General features: G+C 36.3%; 1 protein-coding gene across 7 annotated transcripts in view; it reads right to left on the minus strand.

The window, feature by feature from the left end:
- Window positions 1-1,696: 1,696 nt before the first annotated feature.
- The window catches only part of LOC149560339 (putative phosphopantothenoylcysteine decarboxylase), a 122,392-nt gene continuing 97,914 nt past the window's right edge, over window positions 1,697-26,174 (minus strand). For all 7 annotated transcript variants that reach the window (XM_089824622.1, XM_089824623.1, XM_089824626.1 and 4 more), the window contains one exon: window positions 1,697-2,322. In XM_089824622.1, the coding sequence (XP_089680748.1) occupies window positions 2,041-2,322 (282 nt within the window). In that variant the 3' untranslated portion in view covers window positions 1,697-2,040. The remainder of the gene's footprint in view (window positions 2,323-26,174) is intronic.

Raw genomic sequence — 26,174 nt, forward strand, 5'->3', positions numbered from 1 at the left:
ATAACCCACCACTACAACCAAGCAGCGAGGCTTGAAAGCATTGAGCTAGAGTACTTAAACTGTTCATTTCTCGCTATAGTATCTAGACATTATTATCTAACTCTAATACTCATAAAGAACTCAATATTATTAAATTGTCTTCAAATATCAAGACTTGATAGCTCTTTAAAACAAACTATAACCTAGATGACATGAAGCGTAACCAAGAACATGTCTACGCTCTAACATCATGTGGAATCTGGCTGGTTTAGTCTAGAAATGCATGTGGATAAGTGGGAGGTGATACAACTCACGATGCTGAGAGCTATTCAAGCTCACTCCAAAATTTCAGAACTGTATTTCTATGTAATAAACAAAGGTTTTAACTAGAATAAACTTTTGATTTTATTTATGCCTCAATTGTGTTGAATTTTTTTGTAAATTAAAATCTAACCATATCAATTTAGAGTCATCAAATGCACATATAGGCTATTAGATTTTACTCTATGAAACAAACAATACTATACCATGTAATGCTTTTCAATGAACACAAGCAAAGGTTGCAGTGTCACATTTACACTGTTCAACCATTTTGTTTATAGTGTGTTACAATCTGGTTAAGTTTTTCCATTCTTCAAACATCTCTCAAAGATAAATGTCTTTATGTCCCTTTAGCAATTGATGAAAACATTGCCTGCCAATTTTATCACAGATAAGCAAGGCTGCTTAGCTAAGAGGTTCTGTTTTTGGATCGAATTAAATTCTGCTCATAATTTAGACTTTTGGTTTGCTTGAAACAAAGAGCACTTGGTTCATAACTTGTCCAAATCAAACAAAAAGTAAATGAAAAGATAAAACATTGGTCACCAGAGAAGCAGGGCTTAGAGAAGCAAGATGATAAAGGCTGACAAATTAATTGGTTCAATAACCCGAAATGTAAAAGGGTGCATTCAACATGCTAAGCAGAATATGCCATATAAGTTAAAAATAGGTAATGACATAGACCCACTTCTTTGATATTGAGACTCTTTTGGCCCCACTTAGGAAAAAATGGCCAGGCTTACTTTATTTATTACAGTATATCAGTAAGCAATAAAAAGCTGAAAGAACCAGTAGATTTTCACTAATCCATGAGTTTATGTTAATGCAGTTTTTCTGAATTTGATAAAGTATTATTTGCAGTGTGATCCATCATCAGGAAGAAAGAGAGCGTAAGGAAGAAATGATGACAACTTTTAATTAAAAATTGTTCTTTAGGACCATTCAGATCGGTAGATGACCTAATGTTTTAATATTATAGCAATTATATTTACAGTTTCTTCTAGCATATGAGAGCTACAGTCAATGGTCATCGACAATTATGCTTTTAAATAATCCAATATTAGATTTTGATGATAAGAATAACTATGACGACTTTTAATATCTTTTTGACTGAATTGGCACGTCAAAATTCTGAAATGTATTATTTGGTTTTAAAATATAGTTACCAGTCTTGACTTAAATGATTAAAATAGCATAAGAACTATTCTTGTTATATCCATTCCTTAAATCAATTCTCCTTAATATTGCCCTAGTAATTGGTATCACAATGAAACAAGCATTATATAAGCGATGTTTTGTTTCAAAGAGGGAATTTTGTGCTATCTTTAATTTCAATGTATGATAATAGCTCATATGGAAGCATATACCAAGTTTGAGCAACACTAAAGAGACAGTATTACACCTGTAAAATCCACATTGTAACCTAGAATCAATAAAGGTAGCAATCAAGCCAAATACTTGCAGCAACAGCCTAGAGTTCACAATTATTTTAGTGAATTGTGTACAGTAGCTATGTCAAAATTAGTATTATTTCATCTAGGTTCCTCATTTATGACATGAAACACCACTGCTACAAAATGGTCAACCTTTTTTTTAAATGTACACTCAGAATACCAGCCTACCCTTACTGGGTAACGTATCTCGAACCATGCTAAGGAATTTCTGCAAGTATAGTGCAGTATAGAACTGATATGATGGTAAGGGTGAGGAAAATGAAAATCCAAAATTGTAAGGATAATATTAGAAGATACTATTACGAGTTAAATTGCTTGAAAATCTCAAAGTTGAGTCGATTACAGAAGGCTCTGCCATTGCACCATCTCCATAGTCACCGCAAGCCAGATTTTTACTTATACAAGGGATAATTGTTATCTTTAAATCCTTTAGTACACCCAAATGTATCTTGGTAAAAGCACTATTCCACATGAAGGTATTCATAGCAGGAGCAACAAAAACTGGTTTGCTGAAGTCCCATGCTCGCAGTATGCAAGTTAAGAGATTGTCACAGAGGCCACCTGCTATCTGGAAAAAAGTGTGAACTTTGTAAATATAGCTAGTAAAGCCTTTACTGCAAAAGCATGTAGTTAATTTCTAATTTGTTAAAAGCAGCTAGTTCAAAACATTTTAATAATTGTTTTAATATTATATAATGCTAAATAAAAAATTGCTTTCAAATAGATCTGCCAACAGGGAGAAAAAAGAGGACAGCTGATATTAAAATCTACAAGAGACTGCATTAAAAAGAAACATACATGATACTTTCAGCTTAATATAGGTTTTGGATTTTGAAGCCACCAAACCTTGAAAATTTGAGTAATCGTGCTGCTAATTTATAGAAAGATAAGCATCACATAGAAGCTGAAACATAGTTAATTAGTGCTGAAAAAAGAGGCTGAAACGTAGTTAATTAGTGATGGGAAAAGTCCCTTCAGCTTGATACAACTGTTTCTTTCTGCCAGTCTATTCCCTTCCCCTTGATAGAATTGTTCCTTTCTACCAGTTGACTCCCACTAATATGTCATGATTTGAAGAAAATTTACCATCTTTAGCCATAAACAAGTTTCTCGAATTATTTACAGTCAATCTAAAGCAAAGACTACTATTCAACTTCAACTAACAAAAACAGAAACAAGAAACTCTACTTATTGAATGATATATAATTGAGATGTGTGTAATCTAGATAGCATACCTACGATGTTTCACTGTACATTTCACAGCAGTTGACAAATGACAGTCCAAAAGTAGGAGACCACCCACAGTATCAGTCTCTTTGGCACACAGTTGAAATATATAAATCCACTCCCATTGTCCACAGGCACAAAAAAGTTAACCAGAGCATCAGAGATTTTTCCATTACAAACAATGCTAATGGAAAGATAGCTACTATTCGGGAGTTCCTAAAACCTTGGGTTTTCCATCACATGAGTGTCACAAATCATAATAACCAATAAAAGCATGTTGATTGAGACCATGAAACATAATCACATAGGGCCACACCATGTGAAAAATGTTCGAAGACCTCAAAACTAGCACAACTCTCAAAGTCAATATGACAAGAAAAAACAATGTTTTGCACATTTACAAAACAATAATTCCCTTTGAAAAATTGAATTCATGTGCCTTTAGTATTCGATGTGATTGTCAAGAGAGGGACCCTAACAGGCACATCATCCAAAAATGTTGCTCTTGGCGATCAACACCCCAAATATGTTGCTTTGTCGGAGGGTTCTATTGATGCAAGTTTTGTTCCACCATAATGTGCAGAATCCGAATATTCAATGTTTTGAAATAGAACACCAACTACTCATATCCTTGCTTGAATAAGGTCATCTCTCATGCTAAGCTTGCAAAGTAAGATCATGAAATATCTTCAAGGTTACTTCTATTGTGGATACTTTCTCAGTGAAATAATGTGATTTAATGGTAATTACTAAGGGGACTTATGTTATTCATTCAATGGATATCAATTCTTGCACCTATTAAGATTTGGCTTCACAATATCTAATAAAAAAATATTTTTTATTTTCCAAATTTCAGCTTAAACTTAGCTTATACTCCCGATTATGAATGCAAGGAATCATGGATGGACTTGGAGAGTATTAGATGTAGCGTAATCAACGACTTCACCCGCCTAGTGCAAGCTTCTAAGGAATACTCATGGTTTCCAAATCAATGTCTCTTCTTCAATCCCATCAAATGGGTGCAAACTAAAAATTGAATATCAACTGAAGTTTAGTTCTTTCAATAATTGGATAATCAAACAACACACACTTACAATCAGCAAGAGGCTAGTGGCTTTGTTTTGTTCGAGTCAAGCACGTGAACATCCACAATTACTTTCATTTCAACTAAACTACTTCCACATGAAATGAAATCTACTCCAAGTTAAAGATTGAAGAAACCATTCAACCCTTCAACACCATGAAAGCCAACAATGAATTGTCAATCACCTTGATAGCATTATAGCAACAATTTGATCAAGTCTCTCCCTTAGCTAGACCCTACTCTAGTCTACTCTAACTCTCTACTAGCTCTCTAGCTTCTAACTCCTACAAACAAAGGCTTCGACCTTTTATAGGTGTTCAATTACAATGAATAGCCAAGATCAATGGCCTTTCCTTTTAACTAATTAGGGTTGCCAAAGTACCAACCAATTACATTGAAGAACATTGTGGGCAAAAAAAAAAATTACATAACTTTTGATAGTCAATGTGAAAATTGGAGACTTGGCATGATTCAATTGACTGGGCTTAAAATTGGGAATTTCTAATCAGAGAAACAACTAGGTGCCACCTCATCATCTTTATCTTGTAGATTTGATCAATCTTTTTAATGAAGAGAAAATATCTCTTGCTACTCAAAATTATCCAGTCTTCTCACAAGATAGCATACTCCCAAATTGCTTCATCTTCTTTAATCCTCTCCATCTTTTGGAAATTGTTCTCGCTGCTTATCTTGAATTTGCACTTGTGAACTTGATGCATCTTTTGATTCTTCTTGAGGATGTCTTCAAGTATTTGGATTTGTCCTTTTGATACCCTTGATGCTGAATCTTTCTCCTCAGAAATCCTCGACCCTTCACTTGAATTCGCCCGTCATGTACAATCTCCTTGAATGATCACCTTGTAAAACAAGACAGAAGAGGGCATTATGTTTGTAAATTGATAAGCAAAAGAGAGGATATCTGAAAACCATGTTGCATCAACATCAAAGACAAAAAATGAAATTTCATTGCAACAAGATCAAACCTCTTCCTTGCAAATTTTAACTCATTAACTTGGGTAGAAATTCAAGTTAGATATGGTTATACTTCAATCAGTTTTACACCTATAATCCCTTCTTATGTGAATCTAATTTCCTCCCCTAAAGCACCTAACATCCTGGCTTCAAAGAATTAGGAATTTATTTTAGTAATTCAGATCAGTCACTAAGAATTTGGAGAAAATTAAATCTCAGATCACAGATGTTTAGTTTATAACACTTTAAGATTTTCCTCTTTTTCAGAAGTCTGACTCTTGGGAATTAAATTACCCAAAAATGTCACCTCGAAAGATTATTCTCAATCCAACTGATGGATTGTCACCTTCACGATCAATCATCCTCCTCTGTAAATCACTTTGCTGCCGCATCAAAGGAAATTTGCTGGAAATTAGAAGGAAGTTCGATGCCTTGTAATGCAGAGATGGATTCATTTGAGTTGTCATTAAAATGCATTTACTTCCTCTTTCTTTATAGGCAAGGGCGAGCATTGAAAAGTGAACCTCTTCAAGAGGCCTACTTGCTAACCCTTTGGTCAATTAAATAATTAAAATCAAGTTCATTTACCTCCTGCAAGCTGACTTGTATAGTGGTTTTAAAGATTATAAGTAGCCCTTTACGAATCGTTGCTTGCTTACTATCTGGCCGACTCTTGCCATGGGGTGAAAATATATTGAGAAGGATCTATCTTCATGGGAAGGTGCAATCCACCCTCAACTAAGCATATTCTTTTGCCATTTTCGGCTCCTCACACCATTTCTTTCCTTCTCTGTGTTGAATCTCATCGCCATTCATCTCCTATAAGGCGGAATTGGAAGTGGTTCAAGCATAGTTCCGAGAATCACCCTAAAATCGCCAGAATCACCAGCTTGGCGATTCAATTCATGCCTAGTGATTTTTTTGGAGCCGGTGAATGAAATCGAATGAATTGCCAATTTATGCGATTCATGCAAAAAATTGCATGAATCAGCTTGATGAATCGGCACAGGGAGCCAATAGTGAAGATATTTTTTTAATAAAAACACATTTTTTTAATATTTTATTTTGCCTTTCCTCTTTGTTTTAACACTAAAGGGCCTTCTAATTGTTTAGCATAAGTAGAAGAGAGGATCTTCATCTTAAATTCTTATATACATTCATGATTTGATGTCTTATGGATCTTCATCTTAGATTCTTACATACATACGTTTCATGGATCTTCATCTTAGATTCTTACATACATTTATGATTCGATGTCTTTTGGATCTTCATCTTACATACATTCTATGATTTGAATCATTATGATCCTATGATTTCTATTTACTTCAGCTACAGCCTACAATTTACATTTTACGTGTAACATAGTTACGTATGTGATGGATTTATCATTTATATTCCATGTTTATGTATGTTAACTTCTATTTGATGATGTTATAGTGTGTTTAAGTTATATTCAATAAAGTGTGTATGAAATAAGTTTTAAATTGTTAAAACCTCTAAATTTCAAGGGTTTTTTTAATTTGTCGATTTGTGGCCGATTCGCGATTCGATTCAACCTTGCTGATTCCAATCCAATTCCAATTCTCGTTACTTTGGTTTCAAGGATTGTGAATCCTTGGGCAGTCAATAATCCTCCCTCCTCCTATGTAAATTGGATCTCTAAGGCAACCTTTAGGCATCATTATATAGGGGTGGAGATCCTCATGAGAAGAGGATTTTACCCTTGGGGGATGGAGTAATCAGCCATCCCTCAAGGACAAGTTGATTTTACTTAACTTCTCTCAAACTCAATCTCACTCCACTTTAAACGTGTCATTTATGATTCATTCCTTTCGCTTTTCATGCGAACTTGGGGTCCTAATATAAGTTTTGATTATCAATCTTAAGTGCATTTGTACCATTCATCTCTATTGAGCCTCTTTACCTCACGGTGGAGATTAGGCATCCTTGAAGATTTTAATCTTTGATGTTTCGAAATTCTAATCTTGACCATCTTAAAGACATTGAGTTCCTACTTATCAACTATCCTAATGTTGACTATTCTTCTAACTGTGTAAAAGGAAGCCCTTTATCTCAAGGCGGAATTCATGGTCATTCTCGGATTTAATCCTCTCAAGGTGGCAACATCTGCTGCCTCTCCAAGACTGCATGGTCTCATTCAAAACATGTTTCGTTTCCATTTAACTCACCAACAAACTCCATGACTTCACCTCTATATTATCTATCTTCCAACATGCCATTAAAATTTTGAATTGTGTAAGTCTTGGGAGGACAGAAATCTGATGCCTAAGAGGATTATGCTTTTGGGGCGAAGGATTTTCAGTCACCTCTCAATTCCTCACACCTCAATTTTGCATCAATGAAATTCTTTAAAAAAGAGTCTATCCCTACATCAATTTCACCTTAATCCTTTGCTTGGAATGTAAGCCCCATTCATGTTTCACCATCACGTGTGCAAGGCGAGGATTAGGAGTATAAAAGGATAAATAATCCTTGGAGGATGGCAGAATAAATTTGGCTCTTATCAAAACTTCAAATTCTTTCGACCCCCAAGCTGTTGATCTGTCTATCATAACCCCTATTTTAAACAATAATTATGATATTTAATAATAAACAATAATCAAAATAAAATAGATATGAATAATTATTATTATATGTTTATATTTATACCTATACTATAGGGAAAGATAACAAAGGGTAATCATTTGTAAAAGAATTGAAATATATGTTTTAAGGGAGACAATATCAAATAGATTATGTTTATAACTGATAGAAACAATATATTTTACTAAACGAATTGTTCTTCTTTATCTTTATTAATGATTAAAGTAAATATTATAAATTTATTTAATATTAATACTAACAATATTGAATATGTTATTATAAATAAGATTATAAACACAATAAAAATTGTATTTTACCAAGAAGGTAAAAATATATATTTCACATATTAAAAGATGCCATTTTACTAATACAAATAAGAAATTACAATAATAGAATTAAAAATTAATTAATTCTCAATACGCTAATATTAGGAAAGGGCATGAAATACACGTTGTGCCTTTTGGAAAAATATTTAACTTACATGAAATGAATCCTATTATCAAGAAGAAGAATAAGGACACATATTAGAGGTGAATACATTCAAAATCCAACAAATGAGGATACAATCGACTTGAATTGAAGAGTTATGTAGTATTGACATTAATTTATTTTATTAGTTATAGAACTTATCTAGTAGTTTTTCTTTCATATCATTAATTAGAATAAATAATATACTTGTTTTTTATGGAATAAACAATTAATATATTATTTTAGATTATAATAAATTTATAGGATATTAAATATATTTTTTATGATCCAAGTAAAACTTGGTGGACATTTGTTAAGAGTGTCATGGCACGATCCAAGTTATACTTGGTGGAGAGCATTCCTTACTAATGTCATAGTATGATCCAAACTATGTTTCTTGGAGGATATTTTGTATGAATGTCTTAATACGATCCAAGTGCACTTGGTGGAGAATGATCCAATTAAAACTTGGTGGAGGGCATTCATTGTGAATGTCATGGAATGATCCGAGTATAACTTGGTGGAGGGCATTCGTTGTGAATGTCATAGTACAACCCAATAACTTGATGAAGAATATTCATTACAAATGTTAATCATTTCAAATGAGATAGCTTATTAAAGACGTGAAATATTCAATTAGATTTATTATGAACTTACCGATTTCTTGCAGTCATTATGGTCCCAAGCTAACCTAATACTGGGGACATTACACTGCCTTTCGTCTTGTTGTGTAATTTTTAGTAAGCTTGAGCTATGAGTAGAATTTAAGGGTGTCCCAAGATTTTGACGCTAATCTAGGCAGAACTTTGATGCCATAGAGGATTAAAAATCCCAAATTCCTTCAACTCACAAGTATTATTTATTTACCTTAAAAATTCATCTCTTGGATTCTTTAAAGTACATCTGTGTCCCCTCAAGTGTCACTAAGTCCTAGACTTCGAATCTTTTAAGGTGAATGGACAGCTACTAAAATCTGCAATAAGAAGTACTGAAGTGTGATTTTACACTCTGATTTTCATCCTCTCCTTAAGACATTTGCCCCCTCAAGATATGCCAACTAAGCGTCCTCAAGCCGATCAAAGTAAAATGCAAAGGGATGGACTCATCCACTAGTTGAACTTGACCAAGCTAAATGCTGACATCCTCACTTGTCTATCCTTCTCAAACTCAGGCGTAAGAATCTTGACTGATTTTGAACTAAATCTCATTGTGTGACTTCATCAAATTGCTTCTAGGTAGGATCCTAAAACCACCTCCTACTTCTAAAGCAAAAAAAGGGGTCACCATATGGTGCGAAAACTTCACAAGAGGTTCCTTTCCTATTGATTTTGTCTCGTCACCCATATCTCCACCACTTGGTTTAGAGTCATTTGAAAACCAAGATCATGTAACCCATGTTGAACAAGTAGTGAGAGCAAAGTTCCCGAAGATAGCTAAGTCGAAAAATGGATTGGAAGTAGTAGTTCCAAGTGAGCTAATAAATGACACAATAGAAAATCTACAACTTTCTTTTGTAGCTAAGTTTCTTGGCTTCATCCTAATGAAGAATTTTAGACCAACCAAGAAGATGGGCTGATATAGTTTGGAAGCTAAAAGGAAGTGTAAACATAAGTGGTATGCCAAATACTTTGTTTTTACTTTAAGGTGTTGCTAATTATCTTGGCAATTCATTGGCGATTATATTGCATGGATCTAAGTAAATATCGTGGTCAACATCATTTCCCCCACTAGGATAGCCCTAAAATCTAAATATGGAAGATGGATTCAGCCAATAGAGTATAAAAATGTCAACACCTGTTGTCAAAATTGTAATAAGTTTGGGCATCTTAGTGATGTGCACGAGAAAAAACATAATGGAGTCAATAAAATTGTCCTTTAAAACAACAGTGTTCCTTCGATAAAGAAAACAAAAACCCAGATGAAAATAGTGTAAAGGACAATGTAAAACCTTTAAAAGGATAACGATTGTTCGGGAAAAAATAGAAGACTAGAATATAAAATCAAACAAAAAATTGGAAGATCCCAGAAGGGAAAAATAAATCAGAATAGTAGGACACCAAAAGGATCCCTATCTTAAAATTCACACACTAGAGATAGGATGAGATACGATAAATTATTAATGTCCAATAAGAGACCACAAACGGGCCTAAGGGACTGAAAGTACAAACAAAGGCCAGAAGGCAACAAGAACATCAAACGATGTCTGAGAAAAAAAACAAACCAACAAAGAAAGAAGCAAACAAAAAGAAACAACACTAAACAAGAGAGACTATGAAACCACAAAATAACTATCAGTTCATTATTGTCAAAAAGTAGCTCAAAATTGAAGGATAACTATCCGTGGGCGGAGAAGTATGAACCCGTCGTTGGAGAGAGAAGGGTCATTGTCACTGATGGTGCATCTGTGTATGACCTCTACACAATCTCACTGATCTGATGTGAGTAGGAGTGGACGGTCTCCTAGACCTTTTGGTTCCTCTAAGAGATGTAGACGGAATGAAGAAGGAAGTGATAAGATGATGAGGGGACGCATATCCAATGGGGGAGAACTCCCAAACAGTGAGATCTCAAAGATAGAATGCCTCTTGGAGATAGAGTGCAACCTATCACTGATCATCATACCTAAAGGAGGTTAGGGACCTACACTCTCTGAATAAACAATGGAACCTCCCTCGAATCTCATAATAGATCGGACAGTAGAAAACATGGATCTCAGTCTCAACCACACCCATATCACAACATTGACAAATTCGCTCATGTTTGCTAGTGTAGTGATCTATTTGGCTATGGAGCCGATGAGAACCAACTCTTAAAGAGCCTCACTGGATATGTAAGGCATGGGGCAATTGTCGAGAAGAGTAGTAAGATCAAACAATAATAACATCTGGAATGTAAATATATTGCTCCACATAGAAGGCCATATGCAGGTGGAGGCCCACTGGCAGATCGACCCAAGTCGAATGAATAAACCTCATGTAGATGTACATCATGGTAATCTCATTCAACTCTGACTGAGGGGAGAGGAGATGAGTAGGAGCATCTAGGGAATATTGAAAGGGATGAAGGCAGTCAATATCAATACCCATAGAGCTGAGGAGACTGGAGGCCTGAGCATAACAGCGCCAAGCACAACTAGTATGGTTTGAGGCTACAATCGAAGGAGAGGAACAATAGGCCAAGTAGGAATAACGGTATCTGCCATCAACAGAGTCCATGAAGCCCCTAAGTCTATGAAGAAGCCAAACCCGGTCAAAGATCATGCAAAGTTTGAAGGGATGAGCACCAAACTCGTCCAAGATAATATTGGTAGGAGTACTCGACTGACAGCAAATGAGGCATTAAAAAAGAAGAATTTGAACCATCTCTACTAAAGCCCACTCAATGCCTAATAGGGAGGGGCCCCAGACAATCAAGCCATAAAGGGCAGTACATCTAACCAGGCTCCCTAAGATATACATCTTAGATGTGGAATCTTGGTCATGGTGTTTGAAGCACTGTCTCTCAAGTAAAGCAAATTGTTGGGTGGATATTTTGCAACTGACAATTTGGGTAAAATCCAGTCACAAAATAGGTAGACCAGTCATAGCATGTGAGACAGAGTCTCTCCTACCTTGAAGGGAAGGCTCCCCTTCTCACCATTCCTTAGATCAACTCAAGGTAAGCAAGAAATTGAGAGATTTTGAAAGGGTGTTACCAATATTCATTTCCCTTAACTTTTAGAAAAGAATCCACTTAATCATGAAGAAAGTAATGGGCAAGATGAAACCTCTAACTACACTTCTATCTAAAGTTGTAAACGTTGATACCGATAAACCAACACTAATCAAAGGCTAGCTGAAACCGTACCAGTTTGGCTCTAAGTCCGGTCTTAATCTATGCTATAAGAATAACCTTTACTATTGGGGCACAAAGACTTCCAGAAGTAAATAATTTTAACTATTTTTTGTGAATTAAGAAAAAGATACAAGCTACAGTCAAAGCTCTTAATCTATGTACCACCACAACCACTCCTAGTCAAAGCTTCGGCTCTAATTGCTTCTCAACTCTTTATACTTAATTATCAAGAGCGCAAAAACACATGAATCAAAGATAACAAATGCAAATCACAGTCAAAACTTCTGACTTGCACTGATCACAATCGCACTCAATCAAAGTTCAGCTCCAATTGTTTCTTTGTATTCACTTCTCTTTCAAAATAGTACTACACAATCAAAGTTATGCTTGCACATTTTCTCCAGAGCTTTCTTGCATACAATAAAAGATGATTTTTACAATGAGGGGGCACTCCTTTATATAGGCAAAGGAGTTGAGAAAAAGGAGGAAAAAGTGGGAGCAACTCAACCAACTTTGACCTGGTCTAACGAGAGAAATTGTTGGATTACATGTCATAAGGACATGCAAATCATATTACATGTAATCACACAATTTCATGCAATACATCTATTGTGAGGTTCTCACTTCATCGCCTCAAAACATCGGGGACCCCCTTTTTAATTGCCTTGGCAAATTTTTGAGTTGTTCAAAAAATATTGATTCAATTTTTTGAAAATTTTAAATCTTGGACACCTTCAGGGCCAGAAGGGAGAGGGCTAGGTTTATTTTCACCTGGTTTCAACTTGATTTTCCAAAACAACTAATTTTATCCTTAGGCCGGACAAAATTTTCAAAAGAAAACAACACTCGGCAGGATAAAATTGCAAAATTTGTACTTAAGCGATTTCTTTTGAAAATTTGGATATAATTGTATATATTTGGATAATTTTCAAAAAGTGAAATTTTGTTAGATTTGAGTTTTGGAAAGTCTTAAATTTTTCTTTGGTGAGAAAATTTTCTTTTGTGAAGATGAAATCAGATTGCAAAATCGATTTTAGGCTGTAGAGATGATTTTATTTTCGTCAAAAAAACAAAACTAAAATTGCTTTAGCAAAATCGATTTGAATTAAATTGCAAAAACTTGGCTTTTAATGGATTAAAATTGCCTTGAAAATTTTTAAGCCTTTAATGAAATTGGTAATTTAATATTGAAAAATGGCTTTTGGCTAGCCAAAATCTGATTTTAATGACATATTCATTGCTAAGTCATCATTAAATGGAAACATTTAGCATCTCCAAGGCATTATTTACTTTCTTTTTGCAATTTTGGTCTAAGTGGCAATTTAAAAAGTAAATTTCATCTTGACAAAGTTAATATTTGGCTAACCATTTAATTGGGGGCCAATTTTTGTGTTCTAATTAATATTTTCTTACTCCTACAGTCCCAGTCGGCCAACTATGGAAAGTAGGAGAGTTGGGTATAAGAGGAAACAATTTCCTCTTTTCTCCTCACTTCTCATCTTCCTCCTCTTTGGTGTTTGGGGATTTTGACTTGGAGCAACCCTTCCTTGGGCGATTTTTCTTGCAAGCGCAGATTTCTCCTTCCTTTGCCGATTTTCTTCTTTGGGCAGAATTTTCATGCTTGGGCGAATTTGTTTGAGGGCAGAATTTTCCATCCTTGGCACGTTTTTGAGAGGGCAGATCTGATTTTTATGCCCTAAGCGATTTATGGATAGGGTCTGATTTCTTCTAGAGGGACTGCATTTTTTTTTTACTTTAGACCTAAACGATTTTATTTGGATAAGAAATAAATAATGAAGGTCTGATTTTTTTTGGGCAAAAGGTGGACAATTCCAAAAGATTAAAATTCTGATTTGCAAGGAATTTGAAATTCTCAAGTCTGATCCTAAATTCCAAAAGAAAGATCCGGTTATTGGTAGAGGTAACTTTAAATCATTTAGAGTTGAAAGGGGTCCTTAAGCTGATTTCCTTCTTTTGTTCTTGTCTAGATATTGTCTCCCTTAGTTCTTCTTGCATTCATTGTCAACCACTTCACCATCCTCTAATAGGGTGACGATATGGAGGATGGTAGTGCAAGCAAGAATCCAAAAGGAACAAACACTAAGAAAGGCAAAGAGGATATGATGCCCAAAACAACTTCCTTCTCGAAAATGAGGCGAATTACCGATACCAATGTCAGTACAGTAAACATGATACAGGTAAAAGACAAACTAAAGGAAGGACAATCCCCCTTGGCAAAGAAGATATACAGAAGCAGAATTGTACACGCAACAATTTTTCCTCCCACATTGTCGTGTCTAGAATTGGTTATAGAATGTGCATCTGGGTTTGATCTGATCAGTAAATCCATCATCTTTGATGAAGGGAAGAGGGTGTTGGCCAATATTGGCAGTCAAGCAATTGAAGAAACATTTAACATTCCCCAGTACAAGAGCATGACAGTAGTGATGATGGATCAAGCGGCTAAATCATTTCAGGATAACCAGGAGGCCTATTTCACACATCTAAAGCAGGATTGGCTACCCGAGGGAAAGAAAGGTGTAACTAAGTGATCAAAGCTTACAGTAGCAAACTTCAAATCAGAATATGGAGATCTTATTGTGCTTCTCAGCCAGATCATGGGCCTAGCTCAAGGTATGCAATTTGAAAACTGGATGTACTTCTTTATTGATGAAATTGAAAAAGGAAAAAGAAGAATTGATTGGGCTAGGATCATAAGCGAGAACCTAGAGTTGCAACTTAGAACCGTACAAAACCAAAAGCAATTCTATATGGGATCCTGTCTGTTTTACCTAATTGCTAGATTGTATAAGAGTCCGGGACTTAAAGCTTTAAAAGAAGTTGGCAATGGGCCGAGCCAATATTTGGTGCATGAGTGCTATCCATAGCTTCATTTGCACAACAACAAGGATTAAAAAATGTTTTGTGACGCCTTTGCCATGAAGACAGTAAGGGTATTACAAGGGACACTTGCTAAGCGACTTTCACCAAAAGCCAAATCAAAGATAAAGAAGTTTGGGAGTTGGTTCATCCAATTTCCGCAATTCACCTAAATTAGAGTAGCAGGGAGCACAGTTTGTCCCAAAAGGCTTCCAAGATACCCACCTGACAAGGTGGTTTTGATGGAATTGGCTAGGCAACTTGAGCACTATAATAGAATACTGAGAAACGAAGGTAAGACAGGGATTACTTTCTCAATCGGAATTGGCAATGATAGTTGCCCTAATCGGGCCGCCTTTCAGCTGCGGAGAAGGAATTGGAATGGTATCATCTAGGGTGGTACAGAGCAAGGCAAGGATTTGATCCTAATGGTCTTATCAAGGTATCTCATGGAAATGTATTTAGGCATGTTCCCACTATTGAAGACTTTTGGGCCAATGCCAAGGATGACTTTCATGTGAGAAAGCTAGCTTTCTCAAGATTGTTTGTGAACATGATGAGGGATATCAAATGGAGAGGCCTTGATATTCTCGATCCACTGGAAGATGACGATAATGTGTTGAAAGGAGATTATAATATAGTAGATGGAACAAAGTTGAATCCAGTAGATTGGGATGACCATCAGGATCCTTCCTTAAAAGCAGTCACAAGGGCAGTTGATTTGCATATTGAGTCGTGGTATAATGAAAGATTAAGGAAGCTACAAAGTCAAAGGATTCTCCTTACTTATGAGAAGATGAAGCCAAAAGAAGGTCCAACAAAATCAGTCGCACAAAAGGGTGAAAGAAGTAGCCGGCAATAGGAAACAACCAAAGACAAGAAGAGAGCTTTGGAGGTTGAGAAGAGCAAAGGACATCAGGAACCTCCAACCGAGAGAAAGCATAATTGAGGCTAGAAGCCAAGAGGTCAATTCAAGTGATAAAGAGGCCGCAGTAGAGGTGAGCTCTAATTCAAAATCAAGTGGTTACAGTGAGAGCATCGAGTACTCCCCTCTCTCAGAAAACCAACAAGGAGATGATATGGCAGTTAGTAGTGAAGAAGAAGATGGGCCAATTGACATCGAGGCAATAAGTCAAGCACCTCAAGCCGTTGGTGATGCTTTGTTAGTCGAACCAAATCCAAATTTTGGGAGATGCACCGCACCACTATGGTTAAGGCAAATGCTTGTGCCAAGAGGCGAGGTGGTAACTACCCAAACAGTTGAAGACATCCAAGGATTAATAAAAAAAGGTGATAGCGAAAACCAGAAACAAATGGCAAAGATGGTGGCAAAGATAATCAGGAGCGACAATAATGGTTACCGAAAGGTTCAGATTGCTATACCAACCGTCAACAAGGCAGTGGATGAAATTGCGGCCCAAGAATATGAGATAGTGGAACACAACTTGGGAAGAAACATAGATGATATGGAATGTGATGAGGTCCAAGAGGGTATAGCTTCAATTAGAGAAACATTGAGGAAGGCAAATGAAAGGATCATAAAGTTGGAGGCTGAGAACAAATATTGGAGAGATTGACAACCTATCCAACAATTACACCAGGCAACCCTTCCTCAAGACAGTGGGAGCAACCTAGAAGAGATATCAACTCAGCTACATGAAGTCAAAGGTTGGATCCATGATACAATCCAAGATGGGCGAAATTTCTTTCCTTCCTTCATCTCGACATTCCGGTCATTAGTGACTGTTAGAAACAAGTTTAGATTATTTGAAGAAGAGTAGAAGGATTTCCTTCCCATCAAAGATTTAGCTATTCCCAAGCTATAGGAGCTCATTGGGCTACCAAAGGCATATTTGGAGAGGGCCAAGTTGGTTGATTAGAGAGGATTGGGTACAGTTGAATCTTGGTTTGTCGCCTTGACTACCATTTTGAGAACACTCAAAGAGACATAGAAGGCACTTGCATAGCACAGCACAAGCGTCGACACTTCCATTTCAACCATGATGAGTGACGTTGGGATGGCACTCGATTTTGAAGACATCAGAGAAGAGGATATCAATGAGACAAGACTTGGATCAAGATTGGATGAGTTATGAAAGGTTGCTATCAAGAAGAAACATCTGAACACCCTTTCCTCCCTAAATGCTTTTATTGGATTCGCAAAAGAGTATGAGAAGGATCATGAGAAGATACTACAAGCAGCAAATACCATGATGAAATCGGCGGAGCTCAAGATAAAGCACACACCTTGTCCTCCCATGGAAGAAGTCAACAAAAGGCTAGCTAGGTTCATTGCCTTAGCTAAAAGAATGAAAAAAAAAGGGAGAGCTATATTAGAAGATCATTTGATGTAAGCCCAAGTGGCAATTTCTCTTTCTTCTAGAATAGGACAAGTGTCTAATTCTGATTAGCCACCGTTTTGGTGCCTTCTCATTGGTTGCCACTTTTACACTTTTTCCATTGGTCCATTGACAAGGTGGCGTCTTCTCATTGGTCGATGGAATGCCAACACTAATTAGGATTTCTAGGATTCAATCTGGATCATCAGTTTTGCCTCTTTATCTCTATCGTCGGTTGTACATTTCAGCCTCTATATAAGGCCATTTGCTCTCATTTGTAATGGTCGGAGAAAATTGTTGCAAAGATAATGCCAAAATTCGCTATTTCTTTCATATTGTTGTGACTTGCATGGTGATTAAGAGCCTTTGGTATTATTGCATGGTTTCTACTTCCAAATAGTTAGAGTAAAATTTCCTTTCAAGTTGTTAAAGTTGGTTGCATTTCAATTTGTTAAGTAAGAGTAAAATAGATGGATAGTTGTATGGTAGCATTAGTAGATGTTTGATAGGAATCAATACTAGATCACTAGCATCCTAGCAGCTTGTTGGGAAGCCTTGTGTGGCAAACTAGTTCATTTTTCTTTGAATCATTGCATCTATGGAGGTGGAGCCGTTGGTTAACTTTCATTAGATTCGATCCCAATCCATTTGCTAACCTTCCATCCATAGGAGTAGGAGTAGGATAGCAAGTAGTTTAGGACTTGGAATATAGAAGAAGAGAGTTAGAAAGGGACCAGTCTTAAGAGCCATTCACCTACCATCACCATCACTTTCCCACCAACATCATCTAGCATTCACATCGAATCACCATCTCCATCATCCCACCAAAGTCCAAGTCATCCTCAACAATTTGCGTAAGTGACTACCAACAAATCACATCGATAAAACTGAGCGAGTATCCACAAGTGTAAGGATCATTGGAGTTATTCTCATATCCCATGAGCATTAATTTTTCAAGAAAGGAATTGTGTGTTTGATACTCCATATCAAACATTCAATTGCTAATATGTTATGTAGTGGTACAAAAACTCATATCAACAACATCCTCTCTAACTACATGCACAAAAATAAATAAAGAAAAAGATGGAAGTAGAGGGAATAATCCAAAGGATTATTCTAAAGTGCCTTGTTTGTGGCAATGCAGTCATGCATTGTAGGAAGATCAGAGATCTCCATTGATTTTGGTATGCCCTCATTCTTGACTGTATCGGTGTATGTTGATTTACAATCTTGTAATTTGCTGCAATTGAATCTTGTAGATGCTTTGCCACTAATTTATATGTTGCAAATCAATTCATCGTATGTAAGCCAAATTCCTCGTAATCAAGTTCAACATTGACTCTGTGTATTCTGAAGTTATTTCTTTTCTTTAGACCAAATTATCATGTTTGGTGAGAACAATGCATCCCATTGGTTCTAAGTTGCATATAAGATCTACTTCAAATGTTTGACAGTCTTCCAAGGCTTCCCACAACTTGGTCAATAGTTTTGCCAGTGTCTCTTCCTTGTGTCCCATAAGACCCTGGCATCTATAAAACATCTTAGAAGATGAAATGACTTCACATGCCACCATGCCATCCAAATCAATAATGGTTATCTCCTCCTAATCTATAGAAAAGTTCTTTTAGAGTGTTGGCTTCTTGATTCATAGAAATAATCAAGTCGTGTATAATTTCTTCAATTTCTCTAATACGCTCAAGAACTCTGGCCACATCATTGATGGCTTGCACTCCTAAGACAACTTCTCCAAACCATCTCAGATAACCTCATTTAGGCGAGTGACTTCTTCCTTAAGCTGATTTTTCTTTTCCCAAAGCTCATGATTGCTTCCAGACACATTAGCAAGCGCATCTTGAGCATCTTACAAACATCCCAGCCATGTTTTTTTACCAAAACAATCCTGGTGATCTTATAATACGAACAATTCGGTTCCTCAGTTTATCCACTAAGGGCTCTACAACTTCAGCATATTTGGTTTTCTTAGACCCAACCACAATTCCTGAAACAATCTTGTCTTTCAAAGATTTGGATTTGGTCTTCTTGACAGACAGATTATCTTGAGGTGGCACTACTTTCCTTCTCTTCATGGTAATATTTCCCAACCATACAGGCAAACTGAAACCCTCATCAGCTGAAACAGGAACAATAGCTATAGTAGACATTGATCTTGATTGTATTTCAGTTGTAACTGTGCATGCCTCAGTCTATACAGCTAAATCCAGAGGTGCTTGTTGAGATGATTCCATCATGAACATATCAAAACCAGCAACTGAAGTGTCAAGTTGGGAAACTTGTCCTTCTATGAGGGTTGGGAAATCCTCAAAATCATCTCCCAAGTTTTTACATTGTTTTTCCGTGAGAATGGGAGGAGTTGCGGAAGAGATAGGGAAAGCTGACATGTTCACCTATGAGGTAGATGTAAAGACAGTGGAGAATGAATCCATGTTGTTGTCTATACTATGAAAGGGGGGTTCCTCCTGAGTAAGCAGTTTTTGAGAATTTGGTAGCCTTGGAGGAGAAATTATCATGATTTTTCCTTCTTCCTCTTCATCGGATTCTTCTTCGAATGTAGTTTCTTCTCCAGCTTCTTCTTCCTCAATTGTTGCTTGAGGGGGCTCCTATGATGACTTCGACCCTTTTCCAACTTTAAGCTTAATATTGAGAGACTTCTCAAGTGTTGAAGAAGATGCACCATCTTGGCTTATAATCTCCATCTTAGACGTCCTTCCAACCGGTCTAGAATTGTTACAATCTAACCCGAGCTTAGGAATATACCTTGTTGAGGCTGTTATTCTTTAGCCATTTGTTGGTATTTTCCAAGATGGACTGGAATCTATCAAAAATAGAAACATGTTCCTTGTGTTGCCAATTGATGGGAAATAGACAACGATTGTCAAAGCCTGCCTAATGGTATTCGGAATATAATATACTATCATTGTCTCTTGCCCGAAAATTGGGTGTAATCTCAACCATGTTGACATCAATGATCTGCTACAAGGTGAGCCAACAGTAATCCATCTTCATAATATCTAGCTCCGTGTGCATATCAATCCATACATCCTCCATGCAATGAACATGAGTGAATGCTCTCTTGATTTTTGAATTCAAACCTTAGTAATCAAAATCATACATAGCCTTGAACTTCTTCATAGTACTCAATTGAAGTTTTGTCTCCAAGTCTTTTGCCTTGTATACTAAGTTGAGCATTTATTGCCCAATCACCAAAGGTTTAGCAATAGTAATGCCAAAACTTGGCTTATGTAAAGTATTCTTATATGATTGTACCTCCATAAGTTGCCTGGCTAACTCCATCAGAATGATTGTGTTAGTCAGATAACTTGCTAGTGTATATGGCTCTCCTTTGAAGTATCCAACCCTTAAATAATTGAAAGTTGGAAATTGTAGAAAGATGCAACCAAACTGATTCAACTTGTTCCAATCTTCATCTAATACCCTCCTAGTCACCAACTCCTTATCAAATTGACATTTGAAATGTCCAAAGAATGCATCTTGGACTCTCCTATAATGTACCTCACTCTGTGTCAATGTGACTTGTTCATAGTGATTCCAAATGGGAACCAGAGCGCGATCTCCCTTGGTGGATAAGACTGAAAAAGATCCCATAGCTGCAACTATGTAAACTAGGTATGAATTCATATAGAATGGTTCTAAGGTTTCGATGTTAAGCAATTGTTCACACAAAGTTCTACTAATGAGCTCTCCCCAGAAGATGGGTTCTTCATTATCAAAGATTTGGAAAATGAATTTGAACATCCATGGTTTAAATTCGCCAAATTCCTTAAGGCCACACACCCTACTAAGAAGGGTAATCAAGTCCTTACAATCTGGCTTAAAGTCAAATCTGTGTAAAGTCTTTGGCCATGTAAAAAAGATGTTTCCTTAACAATCAAGTAATATGCATTCATATACATTGGTACTCTAGCTTTTCCTAGTTCCATAAGTAGAGAATTGTATGCTTCGATAAGACTACACATTCTGCACTTTGAGGGACCCTGAAAATCTTTTCAATCACCTCTGGATCCAAACTGATCATAACTTTTTTTAATGTATTTTTTATCGTTTTGGATTTAGGACTAAAATGGTGTGTGCATCCTAAGACGAACTTAGGTTCCCAGGCTACCATAGGGAAAGTAGATACAAGGTAGAAGTTACTTTTCTTTATGTGCCTCATCTCTTTGCTTCAAGGATTTTCGACCCTTTGTAGGAATTCAGCAATTTTCACATGTCCAATCACTATATCAGAAACATTATCGAAGATAGAAGAAACCTTAGATGCGGTTGCATGTGCCAACTCCTTGTCATATTAATACTTCACCTTTCTTTTTCACTTAGAAGACAAGGGCGTCTTGTGCTACAACATGAAAATTCCAAAGTGTGAACACGTCATCAAAAGATATGGATATTGACTCCATGAGGATATTGACAAAGACGGATCTTGAGAAAAAATGAATTCGAAGTATAAATTAGATACTCAATGGAAGTATGCAATTGTAATGTCCCCATTTTTAGCAGGTTCCTGCAGTTGGCTAGGTCAATTCACCATTGCAACCCTCGTAAGCTGGCAGTAGGATTTGAAGGTCTCAGTTATGTGGTTATAGGCTTTACAGCAGCCTATGGTGTGTTCTGGCTCTATTTGAGAGACTTACTATTTATAGTAAGTCAGGGTGTTGGTTCTGATGAGCTCAGTTGAGTTAGAGGAGTTGTGCGATGATCTCGGTTTTTATTTCAGGCTCCAAGAATCTTGGAGGGAGGGTCTCTTTATAGTAAGTCACCCCATCAAGTTCATTTGTCGTCTTTTATCATCAGGATCACTTCGGTGCTGTCAGATTTCAATTTTGATGCTTCAATTATTTTCACAAGACAGGTGAATTATTATTATTCATTGAGGTTGTTGTTTTTGTTGGTGTTGTCGATTGGTCACCTCAATATCATAGCTCATTGAAACCGGGACAAAAAGTTTTAAATCATGGGAACAAAAAACAGTGGCCTTGAGTGTCAAAATATTAAGTTATGGTAGAAAAGGTCATTTTTGGAGGCAAAAGCAATTAATTAATTATATTAATTGTACTTTATTATATTTTAACGTGGTGTAAGTGGAGTTCTTTTGGGAAGCTAGTGCCATTTGGAGATTATAAATATGAGGACATTTGATGAGAAAAGCATCCAATTATTTGATAATCTTATTTTGCTTTGTCGTATTTGTGACGTTTCTAAAGTTCTGATTTTTTTGTGCACTTGCTAGAGCATAAAGGTTTGGGATCTATAGCTGAAGTATTGTAGATTCAATTCTAGAAATTATTTCGAAATCTCTTAGCAATTTTTGCTCAGATATACAATTTGTCATTTCTCCTAATGTATTAAGTGTTGCTAAGGAGAAGTTTAACTTTTGTTGATGTTGGAGGTTGGTCTCGAATTTGTGAAGGGATTCGCTTGAATTGTTATATCAAATTATTTGCTAGTCAATTTGGAGTTGGTGGATTGTCATTTACATCTGTTGTTGGGCATTATTTTCTATATGCACTTTGGGAACAACATATCCATAGTTGCATTTATTTGTTGGAGAATTCTTATGCTATTGTTAGTCTTCATTTCAGAGGGTTTTGAAGGCATGTCTACATGTAAGTTCATGGACTGTAACTTCTAATTTTTCTAAGTATTGTTGATTTAGATAATAGGGGATATTTTATCAACTGGGTTGTTGATATTTTGTGAAAATATTTAGCATTTAAATTGATATTAAAATCTGGAATTTCCAATTGTATATTCCCTATGTAATTTCCAAATATTTGAATTCAAATTATTATTGCAATATCTTTTGTTTTGCGGCTATATTGTTGTCTCAAAAATTGGAAAACATCAAAAACAAAGAAATCATTACTTCATCACAAATTGTTTGAGAGCCAGTAGGGCTCATTACAGTGGTATCAAGGCTTGCTTGCAAAATATTTGACGAATAGTCAAACAACTGAAGTATAAAAGAATTTGGCGTTTGTTAAAGTTATAACTGGTTGGGGTTATTACAGCAATGAGTTGGATGTGATATGGAAAGTATATGCAGAGCGTTATTGTAAAGACCCAAAGTAACCTCTAACTAAAATGCTGATGAATACAGATTGGTTTTTGTATTTTCAATTGTTATGGGCTTTTTTTCGTTTTTCTTCAAATATAAAATGAAGTACTCACACACTAGTAGAAATTAACAAACTATACTCTAAACTGCTAACAAAGATATAATTTCAAACAACTTAGAATTTAGAATGCAAATTCAAATTAACGAAAGTATACATTGGAACCTGGCAGCTACTTGTGATCAAAAAATCACATTGAAGATGCCTCGGAAACAATGGTTCGCAGATATTCAATGAATGCATCCCCTTCAATATCAAAAACGGCCTTCAATGATGTGAATTATACCTGCTACAGCAAATGCAGGTCTCCCAAAAGTTGCCACTGATTAGATAATGGAATTGCAGCTACGATATGGGTTGATATAGGTTGATGACTTGCCCAAGATTCAGCCGCTAGACTCTCAGCCTGCTCGATACCCTTTAATTTGTGATTGTAAGCCCAATTTCTAATTGCTACCCAACCTCTAAGGTGACAATTCGGCTCAGATTTTGCCAAATGTGCATTCAACCAATAAATTGATGCCTTCCAAATATGAATCAGCAGCCAATGAAGCCACAATTCACACCCAATTCAATGCCCCAGAAAATTGACGTTAATTTATCAATAAATTATTTTTCCAAATCCACATAACACTTCCAGCAAATTAATCTCCTTAGTCACTGTTGTTGGTAAAATGTAGAGTGTAGCCGACGGGTAGAATAGTATCCCAACAGGCTCATGATGCTTGAGTCACCCCTTCGGAAAGGTATATGTACATGTCCGAGATGGACTTTGGAATCATCATTGTACTCATTGTATTCGGATTGTAATCAGTAAATGCATCTATGAATAAAGTATCAATTCTACATTGAATCGTGTTATACTACATGTGTTAAGTTTCGTACCCTATACGGCAAATAGTCACAAATTGAACATTTCGAAAAGATCAGCAAATTATTATACAATAGCAACAATTTGCAATACCACTCAAAGCGATTCTCAGAATTTCACAATCTGCAAAAGAAACCCCCAGCAAATAAGCAATGCAATAATAATATGCAAGATGATCAATTCTCCAAAATGAAGTGATATAAATAATGTTTTTTAATACCAATTAGCTTCTCCATCACACCTTTCACTTAGACATGGCTTTACAATATAAAGTCCAATTATTTTTTAATATAAAGCACAATAATAATTAAAGTGCATTAAATATTCATCAACTCTCAATAAAATGAAAATAAATATGACTTATCCATGTAAAGACTGAGAGCAAAATTGCTTGGCAACCACCTTAGACAGAACTACTCTACTAAAAAAAGTAACTAGCCAAAACTGATACTAAAACTACTAATTCCAAAAATAGAAAATCTGCAATCAAGGACCCTCAAAACCAAACGTCAAATCACGAGGGTTGCAATGATGAGATGACAAACCCAACCTTCAAGAACCTGCTAAATTGGGGACATTACAGTCCTCCCTCCCTACGATTGCTTGTCCTAAAACAATCGCAATCTAGGGTCGTGAAGAATATCCTCAGTTTTCCAAGTAGCACCCTCATCCGGTAAGTCCTACAACTTAACCAAAAACTCTCTGATAGTCCTCCAGAATCGTCTCTCTCTAATATCAAAAATCACCTCCAAAATCAATTCAAATCTACCATCATCATCTAATGGAGGCAACGTAGGAGAGGGCACCACGTGTCTACCCAAAGCCTTCTTGAGGCATGAAACATAAAAAACCATTATGAACCTTGCTATCCTCAAGCAAATCAAACTCATATGCCACCTCACCAACACGTCTCACAATATAGAAAGGAACATAATAACGCGGCTTAAGTTTCTTTGATCCACTCTTACTTAATACAAGACTGTTGATATGGCTACAAAATTAAGTAAACTATGTCACCCACCTGAAAAGTAAGAGTTGTTCTCCGCTGATTGGCATAGTGCTTATGCTGATTTTCTGCTCTGTATGTTGTCCCTCAAAGACCTCACAACATCCTAGCTATTCTGTAAGAAATCCCCTACACTCGGCACTCTGCTATCACTACATAGCAAATCCATAAAGTTGGGTGGATCATATCCATGTAAAGTCCAAAAAGGTGACATCTAAATGGTCATTTGGTGAGTGTAATTGTAACAATACTCACATAGATAAAACCACCTCACCCGAACCCTCTATTGAGAAAAAACATAGTTCCACAGATAACCCTCAACCCATTTGTTCACAATCTATGTTCGACCGTCCCTCTACGAGTTATAACTGATACTAGGAGTCAACTCAGTCCCACGTAATTTAAAAATTTCCTTCCAAAAATGACTCATAAATCTGCTATCACAATCACTCACTATGGTCATGGGTAGAGCGTGTAACCTAAATATCTCCTTGAAAAACAACTCAATTAGTTGCACAGCTAAACAAGTAGTAATAATAGAAAAGAAGTGTGCATACTTCGTAAGTCTGTCCAGTAACATAGAAATGTGGTCTTGGTCTTGAGCTTTAGGCAAGCCCATAATGAAGTCCACAAAAATACTCTCTACACTTCCTTTCAAGAATAGGGAGTGGCTGCAACAAACCCACAGGATAGGTGTGATCATGTTTGTTCTATTGACAAACAAAATACTCTCGAACATAGCATTGAACATCAATATTCAACCCCTTCCAAGTAAATCTCTCCCAAACCTATCTACATGTCTTAAAGAACCCTAGATGACCAGCCATAGGAGAATCATGAAATGCACGTAGGCTAATCACACGCACACCTGACCCTGGAATCAAATATGTCCTCCCCTTGTAGATGATCAACTCATTCACAAGTGAATAACTACCATCCTAAATACTGTCATCCAAAATACCTAAAGCCCATTGATCCCTAGCATA

The sequence above is a fragment of the Cupressus sempervirens genome, chromosome 4 (assembly GCF_028749045.1).
Source record: "Cupressus sempervirens isolate cs-2001-9-10 chromosome 4, ASM2874904v1, whole genome shotgun sequence".
NCBI lineage: Eukaryota > Viridiplantae > Streptophyta > Pinopsida > Cupressales > Cupressaceae > Cupressus > Cupressus sempervirens.